General features: G+C 44.6%; 1 protein-coding gene across 2 annotated transcripts in view; it reads right to left on the bottom strand.

Moving 5' to 3' along the window:
• PTDSS1 (phosphatidylserine synthase 1) overlaps positions 1–12000 on the bottom strand; it is a 61582-nt gene that overhangs the window by 31116 nt on the left and 18466 nt on the right. For both annotated transcript variants that reach the window (XM_081816287.1, XM_081816288.1), the window contains 3 exons: positions 7731–7775; positions 4502–4626; positions 439–597 (listed from right to left, as the gene is read on the bottom strand). In XM_081816287.1, coding sequence (XP_081672413.1) covers positions 439–597; positions 4502–4626; positions 7731–7775 — 329 coding nt within the window. The remainder of the gene's footprint in view (positions 1–438; positions 598–4501; positions 4627–7730; positions 7776–12000) is intronic.

Below are 12000 nucleotides of genomic sequence, written 5' to 3'. Positions count from 1 at the left end.
TTAAATGAGATAAACCTGACTACTGTGATATTAGAGCTATATCAGGAATCCATTTTTCAGCTACAAAATATCCTGGATGCTCTTGTAATCCCTAAACACCATAATTCTATTTATCTCAAACTGGAAACCAGATGGTGGGAAACCTACTTACTTACTTCTAAGCAGATCTCATTATCATGTATTTGTCTCACTGGGGATTTTAACTTCATTCTTTTTGCTTCATTTCATTTGTTTCTCTTTAAGACTTATGAGACAAGAGACATGTTTTAAGTTAATAAGGAATTTGCACCCCACCCCCCACCAAAGGCATAAAATATTCCCAGGGGGTGGTTTAAACACAGTTTGTGCCACAGAGGCTGGAGAATGGATTAACTGCCTGTTAATGGACAGACTACCTTCCTCCTACATGTAAACTAACTGATCACAGCCCCTTCTTACCTCAGTTAGCTCCCAGGTAATACTGATTGTCCAGCAGAGACCATAACTACGGATCAACAAGGCCTTCATGGCCCAGCCCCAGAAATGTCCAAACGCAAATATATCAAAATGGCTGATAATCCTCTCCCAGGTGATAACGTGACAGTTGACAGCGTACTCCTATTCAAAATAAAAAGGGAAATAATTAATGGATACTCTCAAAATCAACTTCCTTCCAGGATCCTGACAATAAATGAAAAGAACTGATATGACCTTGACAACTAATACCTGTCCTACCCCCCCACCCCCCAAAAGCTTTAATAATTGAACGTCCTTTAGGAAAAATGGACAAATATTAAAGTTTATGAATCAGAATTGCTTTGCTCTGAATTGCAGAAGTTTGATTAAAATGGGAAGCAAAGTAATTTTACAAAGGCTTACTAACCTGTCTTAAAGAAGTAGAATCACACAGCCCACGTCACCTGACTGTAGGGCAACTATGGTAAAGCCAGTGATAAGAACATAAATAGAATCCCAATTAATAAAGAATAAGTACAATCCCAATAGGTTTGGAAATATCATGGTGTAGAGAAAGAATCAGAATAGAAATGTAAAATATAGTCAGTATTAAATGGTAATGAAATACTATATATCAGAACGATGGGATGAAGCTAAGTAGAACTCAGACGAAAACCGTAAAGCCTTAAATATTTGTCAGAAAAGAGGAAAAGCTAAAGCATCCAATTTCAGAAATTAGAAGGAACTAGAATAAACCTCCCATCCCCAAATGTTATCACATGCTACATAATTTAAATATTTAAAATGACAAAGCTGGGCGCCTGGGTGGCTCAGTCGGTTAAGCGTCTGCCTTCGGCTCAGGTCGTGATCCCAGGGTCCTGGGTTCGAGTCCTGCATCGGGCTCCCTGCTCAGTGGGGAGCGTGCTGCTCCCTCTGCCTGTCGCTCTCCCTGCTTGTATGCATGCTCTCTCTCTTTCAAATAAATAAAATCTTTTAAAAACAAATAAATAATAAAAATGACAAAGCTTTTAAGACTTTTGGTTTTGTTTCTAATATCTTTTTGTTTTTAATACGACATATTTTAAAGAAATTTTAAATCAACATCCTTATATTTCTATATTTATTAAGAAAGTAATTATCGTATGACAATACAACATTTCTTGAACCTCTACATTTGACATTCTTCCTTCCCAAAATTAATCTGATAGGATGGAGTAAGATTTGGAAAACAGCCACCTATTATCAGCCAGTTGAAAGTATTCCTGTAAAGTATTAATATTTTTAAATTCTAGAAATGCCTCCTAAGGGAGCAAAAGAGCAATGTGGTCCTCCTCCCTCTTCCAAAACCCACCACCATCAGATTTCTGAAGCCTTTCTCAGATCCATCTGGTACATTTCGATTTGCAAAGCTGAAAGGACATTTTAAAAAACTATTTTTTCAGAAGCATTAGGATATGATATTACGACGTGTAAACAGGAAACGTGGAAAAAAGAGGAAACGATTCAATAGGGAGAAGTCAAGACAAGACTTAGAACAAACAGCAAACTGCACTGTAGTAAGAGGAAAATTCTCATCCAGAGTCTGGAACAACATGTGCCTGTCGCAGGCATCACAGACCAATGGAGAGAAATACCCCGAGGCTGAAGCAGCTCCATGTCAGCTTAAGGAAGAGCCAAAAGGCCCCGTCAACCCAAATTCCTCGACCACCCTATCCTCTTATTTACGCTGGACACGCTGCACAGGGTGAGAAGAGAGAGCTGAGTCCTGTTTTCAGAAGGCTGCTCTTCAAGTCATTGTAGGCTGAAGATGACTTTGGGGGCCCTTCTACTCTCCGTGAGAATATTTCTGGGCTTCAACACATGCAAAGGCACTTTGAAAGTCACAAAAGCCAAACATAACTCTTAGCATTATAATTATTAATGCACAGATTTGCCAATGATCACATCAGGAAGATCTCTGAGGTCCTGGTCGTGGGAGGAAGACGGACCCTGCAGTTTAATGCCGCTAGGGAGCCAAGTGCAGGCACAATTCTGGGCAGCAGGGGGAAGGGGCATTAAATGAGGGAATCCCGAGCCAGGGGGGGCAAGGAGGGGAAGATGTGAGCACATGAGGGGACAGTAGGTAAAGACAAATTGCACCCACCTCCCTAACTGGTCGCAGGGCTGATCTTGGTGGCTCCACCCTCTTCCTCGCTTGCCCAACACTTAACCAAATACCAAGTCCTATTCACCGGGCTCGGTCAGTTTACTTTGTGATATAATCCCCTTTGCTCAAAAACCCAAGAAAATGGTGGAGGAAAATATCATATACCTGGAATACCCTTCTCCCAATCTCTGTTTCATAAGTCTCCTGTGAGTGTTAAAGCACTGTCATTACTCTAACTATGTACTTATGACACAGTCCAAAGGAAAAGGATAGGTCCTGAAATCAGAGGGATCTCACCAGCTTTGTGCTTTGAATGAGATATTTATCCATTTTAAATTTCCATTTCCTCCTTGATAAAATGGGGGATATTAATGCCTAGCATGCATGTGTGAGGCTTACATAGAATATATGTAAGTGCTGGTAGAACAGACAACCCACAGTTGGTAACTGCCACCACCCTCACCATACCCATCACTATCATTACCATCATCAGTAGAAGCTCCAAGTCACCCCACGCCACTCTGTTCCTTAAAGTAAGAAACCCCTGGACAGACTTTTCTTCCTGAGACTTTTAAATAATTTTTGGCACTCTTATTTCTGCCTTTAGCATGTCCTTTATAAAGTTAAAGATAAAATGTTGAAACACCATTCAAGAAGGGTCTGACCAATCTCAACTCCAGCAGAACGATCACTTCTTGGACCTTTCATTAAGTCCCTTTGTATTGTTTCTTTTTTTTTTTTTTAAGATTTATTTATTTTGAGAGAGAGAACATGAGCAGGGGGAGGGTCAGAGAGAGAGAGAGAGAGAGAGAAGACTTCCCACCAAGCAAGGAGCCCAATGCCCGGCTTGATCCCAGGACCCCGGATCATGACCTGAGCTGAAGGCAGACGCTCAACTGACTGAGCCACCCAGGCGCCCCTTTGTATTGTTTCTTAAACAAGGCCCTGCCAATGGCCCAGATGCCTGTTCTCCTTTTCTCAACATTACTAGGTTTTTCCTTCAGTCTGTACCAAATGTTAGGTATTAAAAAAAAAAAAAACAAAATTAAAAAGGAAAGAAAGAGCATTAGAGTATAAAATAGTCTCTTCCCTAAAAACGAAGTTCAGAGAAGCTTTACCCAAGAATAAAATTATTTTTGTGGGTTAAGAAAAATAATGAACAAAATGGCCTGGATCATTCACACCGGCCCCTTCATGGCGAAGGGTCACGGCTTTGGGGCCAGAGTGGGGAGCAGAGTGTTGAGGGCCACACTGCTAGAGCAGCAGCCACCGCCATCACTGAGGACATGCCGTGTGCAAGGTGCCAGGCTAGGCCTCAGAGATAAGGTTACTTTGTTTAGTTCACAATAAAACTCCCCCAATAAGTACTATGATTTCACTTTACAAAGAAAGGAAGAGGCTAGCCAACAAGTACACTGCCCAAGGTCTTACAGCTAACAAGTGACAGAGGTAGAATTCACACCTAAGGCTGTCTGACAATAACAGTCACCCTCTTCCCACCATCCCCCTTTGCTCCAAGAGGGGATATCATTTCCCTGGACCCTATCACTCAGGGAAACCACACACCTCACCTTCCCAGAGACCCGGCTTTTACATTATCTACACGGGAAATATGCAGAAGTAACAATTTAGAACTTCACTTTAGGGCGCCTGGGTGGCTCAGTTGGTTAGGCGACTGCCTTCGGCTCAGGTCATGATCCCAGGGTCCTGGGATTGAGCCCCGCATCGGGCTCCCTGCTCAGTGGGAAGCCTGCTTCTCTCTCTGCCTCTGCCTGCCACTCCCCCTGCTTGTGCTCTCTCTCTCATCAAATAAATAAATAAAATCTTTAAAAAAAAAACAACTTCACTTTAGTGAAGCCGACTATCTCTTATACCCAAGAATCTACCGATTTCTCTGCGAGACCACGGACAAATACATACCATGATGTCTGCTTCCCTTGTGGCGTATCGAAGATTTGGATCCAGCCAGTACATCAGCGATTTAACCTGATCAAAGTTCAGGAAGAGGAGGAATACCAGGAAAAGGAAGTAGAGCACACTGAGTCCTGAGGGAAACAAAACATCCCCACTTTTAGGAGAGATCTGGGGGTCAGGCACACAACACACGTGAGACTCAAGTCAGACATGGATATTGCAGTGTAGTGTGTCGAGATCCCCGTTACAGTCTGGCATTTCCTTTGATGAGTGAGTCTGATACACTGTCCCAATTCACACTGAGAGGGTTGGTAATACTCTCTGAGAAAATGATGCTCGAGTTGAGTCTTGAAGGACCGGCCAACATTCAGGTAGAGAAAAGGCATCCAGGTAAGCCCGTGACATCAGAAGCAGAAAGAGGAAGGGAGCATGGTAGCCCTGAGGTGAAAGGGCTTGGGGGCCACGGCAAAGATCTCAGATTTTACCATAAGTCAAACAAGGAGCACGTGACAGGCTTTAAGTGGGGAAATAAGATGATCTGGGTAATGCTTTACAAAGTGGGCTCCGGCTGCTGTGTGGAGAGTGGAGGGAGGTGGGCAAGCCGGGTATGGACAGCCCAGTCAGGGGGCAACATCAGCAGAGACAGGTGTGAAGGGCCGAGAGGTGGCCCAGGGCTACACATCCACACCTTGTCAGCCCTTGTGGGCATTACGTTCCTGTCGCATCATAGCAGAATCAGTATCCTAATAATCACCCCACGTCGTTTAAAAATAAAGTTAATTGTCTGCTTTTAAAACAGCAAAAGCCTTTTGGAAAGATTTGGAAACCAGCCACCAGCGGCTCTATCACTTCTCTTTCTCTCAGACCTGCTAGAATTAAAACATCTGTGTAGGACACTTAGACACTGTCATACAAATGACCTTGAATCACAGCACTCCGTGTGAACTTGGCTCCGCGCTAATCTCCCACGAGCTGCTCCAGAGGAGACAGCGTCCATGGCTGGACTGAAATCCCCTGAACATCTACAGCGCCAAGCCTTCCAAAAGCGCCTCTCCCTGTCCTCAGGGAGCTCAGGGGACCTGAGCACAGCATGGCTGACCTGGTTGTGCACCCCAGGGCCCCAAGGGCACACACGTTAGTATAACGACCTCCGCACGTTTATTACCAGCCGCTTTTATAAATTTTCATCTCAAATGCCCCACACTACACTTTTTTTATTATAATCTTTTCAAAATAATTATTTTAAGACAGAAAGAAACCATCTGTGTGGATCAGGGCTTCTTAAACTGGAATTCATGGTTGAGCTTCAAAGTCCATGAAGCCCCAGATGTAAAATGCACAAATGTGTGTGTGTGCGTGCATGCGTGCACACTGAGAAAGGATTAGTTCTCATCAGATTATCAAAGGGCTCCATGATCCCAAAAAGAGCTCAGGTAAGATTATAATTATCATTACCTATAATGGATCATTTGAAATAGGAAAAACTCAAATGTAGCCAACCAGCTGAAAATAAATCATAATTTCAAGCAGCAACATTAAGTCCATGAGATATAAGTATGATGCAACCAGGACAATCTACTTAAAAATGGAAATGAATCACGTCACTTCTGCGAAAAATCCTCCCGGGACTTCCCACTGTCCTTCCTGTCTGCCCTCCTTACTGGCCCACACGCCCAGTGGGGCTCTGTCCCTGCCCGACTCTGGCCTCTCTCTTACTACTCCCCTAGGGCCTGCTCTGCTCCACCACAATGGCCTGCAACACACCACGCTCTTTCTGGCTGGAGACCATTTTAGTAGCCTTTCCCCTTGCCTGGCTTCCAGTGACCCCAATCCTTGCCAGATCCTACTTTGCACAAGCACATTTCCGTGAAGCATTCTTCCTTGCGCATGCATGTGAAAGCAGTCACTCGGTCACCATCAGGCCGCATGGTTTTAATTAATTTCTGAACACTTGGCGGCATGGGATACTTTTTGATTATTGATTTGTTTAGTAGTTTGTTTGCGATAGCTGTCCTCCCTCCCGGGGGAAGCCTCCTGTCTGTCTGGCCCTCCCCTGCAGCCTCAGGGCGCAGACCTCCACACACGGGCGCTCAGTGAACACCTGCTAAAGGAAGGACGTCACTCCATTCAAAGGGATTCACCTGTGATCTCTGAAGGTTGAAAGAAAAACAGGCGACCTTAAGCAAAATATCCATTTTTAGGGTTCTTTTCATAACATTACATTTTCTGAACCTAAAATAACTTACTTGATGTCTTTTTTAGGCAGGACAAAGCCAAGAGCCGACATTTGAAAGATGTGTTTTAAGTCCATTCAGGGGATTTGAGTATTTGTGGACTCGAAATCAAGGAATAACAAGACATCCAATATTTATAGAGATGCTTATCACTGACCCTTATTTCAAATTAGGGCTCTCTGTCTAAAGACTTCACCCTTTCCAGGATCTTTCCCATTCACAACACTCAGGAGACTGCCAGGTTTTCGGGCCCTTCTGGACGCTGACAAGACAGTGCCCACAGCACCCGTGAAGGGCAACATCAGGATGCATCAAGAAAAACAAGCACATCCCCTTATGTCAGACCCCATGTACATTAAGAGACAACAGCAGGGGGCGAGTGGAGTTGGAACAGTTCACCTGTATGAGAATCTGAAGTTATCACCAATATGTTTGTTTTGTGTCAAAGAATTTTCATAAAAATTTATATTAGGAATAACATAATTATTTTATTATCTTATTATATTTTATTTTTAATTATTATTTACTTTTATTTATTATTTATTTTATTAATTTTTATTATAAATTATTTTATTACTATGTTTACTGCTGAAGGAAGGATGTCACTCCATTCAAAGGGATTCACCTGTGATCTCTAAAGGTTGAAAGAAAAACAGGTGAACTTGCACAAAATATCCATTTTTAGGGTCCTTTTCATAACATTACATTTTATGCCACACTGACCTGCAACACACTGTGCTCCTTCTGGCTGGAGACCATTTTAGTAGACTTTCCCTTTGCCTGGCTTCCAGTGACCCCAATCCTTGCCAGATCCTACTTTGCACAAGCACGTTTCCGTGAAGCATTCTTTCACGGAAGTGAAGTATGGAATTGGGCATGGAATTGTAGCCAATTCCAAAAAGTAAAAGGCTATGAAGTTTTACTGTAAAACTGCTCTACTGATATACAGAAAATGGATTTTAAGTAAAATATATTTCTAAATCTACTAATGGGTAACTCACCAAAAACCATTCTCCATAAGGCCGGATGAGGTCGAGTAAATGGGCCTGCGGAGGGAAAATGTAAGGTTAGAACAAACGGGTTTCAAACAAAAACTAAAAGCAAAGTGCTGACCGCTATAGCGATTTTAAAAAAAAGCTCTCTACTGTCAAATTTTTTTTCTACATAAATATTTTGAGGTCCAGTCTAGATTAAAATATTTTATTCGCATTGTAGCAACTGTCACCACAAGCGTAAGAGGTACCAGTTTCCACAGCAGACGTTTGTTTTCAAAGCTTTGTCTTTAGAACTCAGACCGTAATTTCCCAGGGAAACAATGTTACAACAGTGAGTGGTTACCAGTCCAGCCAGCCTGAAAGAGTTCTTCAAACATACTGAGGTTTAAGAAGTGAAATCTCCCAGCCCAGCTACAGAGAGTGTGAGTGTGTGTGTGTGTGTGCGCGCGCGCGAGTGAGAGAGAGAGAGAGAACGCGAGCGCTCTGGGAATTAAACAGGAGAAACACTGCTTTGAGAACACGTGAAGTGGGGTATGAAACTGAAAATAAATCCTTTGAGCACTGGAATGTGCTAGTGCAGTAGCTTTTGATCATGAACTGTGGTAACAAAACACCTCTGACATGGCAACCCCGACCAGACACACAGACGCAGCTTCTGCACCATGAAAACAGGCTTCACAGGACGAAACTTACTCTGACTACAAGTGACCCACCAATACTTTCTCTTCTTGTTTATCTCTTTAAAAAAAAAAAAAAAAGTAGAAGCAAGCAAGCAAGCCAGCCAGACCTTGATCTACTAAACCGACTCACCATCAACGGAAGGGTTACAGTTCACAAATACTGAACAGTGCTCTCGTGGGCACTGGACCTATTCGGGGCTGCCCGACCCTGTGGAACAGCCTACCTACATACTCCTGGAGGATTTCCAACATCAGAATCCCACATCTCCCGGGGAGATATGGGAGCTGGCTGCCCAGCTCCCTTCCTAAATGGGGCTTAGTTCTTCAGTGGCACCTGTGCCAGACTTGATCTCAGGAGCCGGCGATACAGACCTAAGGGTGACGAGCTCCCCTCCACCTCTCCCTCTCCCTCTGCCTGGACCAGCATGGACAGTAGGGGGGAGATGGCACTGGTGATCGGGGCAGTTCCCTGCAGAGGTGACAGTGGGACAGACTATAGCCAGTGCTCACTGGGGTTTCCTCATTAGACCAGTTCTGGGTGACCTGCCAGTTCCTAGAAGCTTAGCTTGGGACCCAGCCTCCTAGTCCCCCCAGGAGTCCTCCAGCTGACATCCTATAAGTTTTTTCAATCAGTAATCAGCTTCTGTTGCTGGCAACCTGGAATCCTGTCTGGAGGAAACATTACGTTGTAATTTTTATTCTGGAACTCATCCTCAATCACCCAACTCATCTTAAAAAGACAACTTTGAAACATATTTTAACTGCTTTCTTTTGATGGATCAGGTTCTTATTAGGAAAATCAGTTACAAGTATCCCCTGCCATCCAAATCTAGTCAGTTCCTGAGCTTAGACAGAGGCAGCTCAGAAGGTGAGTGAGGTTCGTGCGGGCCTCCACTCTATCCAAATTAATATGGTGTCTGAGTTTTGGAATAGCAAGGAGTGAGAGCTCAGATTGAGGGATTTAAATAAAGCGTCTCCAAATCCGTTCCATTTCTGAGTTCTGGTAGCAAAGGCTCAAGACAGCAAGGAATAACTGTATTCTTCCTAACTGGCCGCTTTTTTCTCAGAAAGGCACAGTGAAGCATAGAAACCAGGGTCCCCTTCCAGCTAACAACACGGCTAACTTTCTTCAAGTCCCTGGAAAACGGACGGCTAAAATGGTCATCTTCTAATTTCCTCTTCCCAACGCCCTCTCCACTGCTGCTGGTCACCACGAGTGGCTTCTGGTTACTGCGGCTGCCTGGCATGCAAGTTATCACTTCATCCAAATCACCGCATTCACCTTTTAGACAGAACACAGGACCCCGGCTTTCTCTAGGCTTCCTCTCACGAGGTGAAACTCTAAAACGGTATGATTATTTGGCTTGCAAAACAATTCCATGCCCAATCACATAAGTTGGGTTATTCTCAAGAGCAATCACAATTATAATAGTACTTTGCTGGGCACTTAGTGCGTAGCAGATGGGGGGGAGACCCCCCCCCCCGTTGTCTCCTAATTGTCGTGACAGCTGGGTGGTGAGAGAGTATCATCACTCCCACTTTACAGCTCAGGACACGGAGGCACAGGTACTTGCCCAGGGTCACACAGCCCACAGGACCCCAACTCTGGTCTGAGAGCACTTTGTGCTTTCTGATCCCCTCGGTCAGGCCTGGGCTGGCTCAGGAGGACAAAGCAGGGGTGGTGGGTGGGGAGACGTTGAGGGTTTCAACCACGGCTGTCTCAGGGCCAGGAGAACGAGGGGAGAGAAGTAAGCTAATGAGTGGTGTTTACAGATGCTGCCATGTGGAACAGGTAAGCAAGGTCAGGAAGGACAAGGGGCAGGATGGGGAACTGATGAAGGTCCCTCCTATCAACTAATAGAAGGGCCACCAAAGTCATCTTCAGCCTACGATGACTTGAAGAGCAGCCTTCTGAAAACAGAACTCAGCTCTCTCTTCTCATCCTGTAAGCGTGTCCAGCATAAATAAGAGGATAGGGCGGTCGAGGAGTTTGGGGTTGACGGGGCCTTGTGGCTCTTCCTTAACCTGACACGGAGCTGCTTCAGCCTCGGGGTATTTCTCTCCAGCGGTCTGTGATGCCTGCAACAGGCACATGTTGTTCCAGACTCTGGATGAGAATTTTCCTCTTACTACAGTGCAGTTTGCTGTTTGTTCTAAGTCTTGTCTTGACTTCTCCCTATTGAATCTTTTCCTCTTTTCTCCACATTTTGCACTTATACTTCATAATATCACACCACGTTTCTGAAAAAATACATTTTTTTTATTATGTTCAGTTAGCCTGCATATAGTACATCATTAGTTTTTGATGTAGTGTTCAACAGTTTTTTTTTTTAAAGATTTTATTTATTTATTTGAGAGAGAGAGTGAGAGAGAGAGAGGGGGGAGCGGGAGAGGGAGAAGCAGACTCCCTGCTGAGCAGGTAGCCTGATGCGGGACTCGATCCTGGGACTCCGGGATCATGACCTGAGCCGAAGGCAGTCGCTTAACCAACTGAGCCCCCCAGGCGCCCCACAAATACAGTTTTTTAAAATGTCCTTTAGGGGCGCCTGGGGGGCTCAGTTGTTAAGCATCTGCCTTCAGCTCAGGTCATGATCTCAGGGGCCTGGGATCGAGTCCCCCATCAGTCTCCCTGCTCAGCGGGGAGCCTGCTTCTCCCTCTCCCTCAGTCCCTCCCCCTGCTTGTACTCTCTCTCCCTCTCAAATAAATGAAATTGAAAAAAAAAATTAAAATGTCCTTTAGCTTTGCAAATCGAAATGTACTGGATGGATCTGAGAAAGGCTTAAGAAATCTGATGGGGTGAGTTTCAGAGAACAAGCTGCTCTACCCTGAACCACGTAGGTGGGAAGCGTTGGTGTCTTTTGCTACAACAGGTGTAGATAAGGCCCTGGAATGTAAGGTGAGACTTTCAGCAGCTACTTGCAAAACCCATTCCAGGCTTTATTTCAGTCATCACATCTGCCCACTCCTTTCTGAAAAGGCACTCTAAATGTTTTGGTGCGGTATTTCAAGGAGTACACTCTAGCAGCATTACTCACTAAGATTACCTACCTTACCATCAAAGCCGGGAATACTGCTGAAAATACTATTTGTATTATTTTGCGTTTTAAAAAAACATGGAGGATGAGGCTGGTGTGTTTTTCTCTTATTACGAACCCTGACGCTGATGCTCACAACATCACCCACCCTTGCCTGCTCCAGTCAGGTCAGCTTTGGGGCCGTGCTTTCCGCAGCTCTCCTCTGCCCGGGCATGTTAGCGCTGCCCACAGTCTTGCCCGAACATTCACGCTATCTCCATGCTTTCCCCACAGATCCCACTTGTCAGCAGACTACTTCGTCAGTGGGCAAGTCTGGGCAGGGCACCTTCTCCTCCTCTGCCCCGTGTTATGGTCTGGAAGGTAGGGGGCACTCCATCTCAGGGTCTGCGTCTTCTCTAGGCTTTATTTCTTTTCCTTTTTAATTTAATTCTATTTTATTATGTTATGTTAGTCACCATACAATGCATCATTAGTTTTTGATGTAGTGATCCACGCTTCACTGTTTGCGTATAACACCCAGTGCTCCATGCAGTACGTGCCCTCCTTAATACCCATCACCA

Source organism: Leptonychotes weddellii, chromosome 4 (genome assembly GCF_054177405.1).
Source record: "Leptonychotes weddellii isolate Sample4059 chromosome 4, ASM5417740v2, whole genome shotgun sequence".
Classification (NCBI taxonomy): Eukaryota; Metazoa; Chordata; class Mammalia; order Carnivora; family Phocidae; genus Leptonychotes; species Leptonychotes weddellii.
Note: the sequence above shows the minus strand (reverse complement) of the source record. Positions and strands in the feature narration are given on the sequence as shown.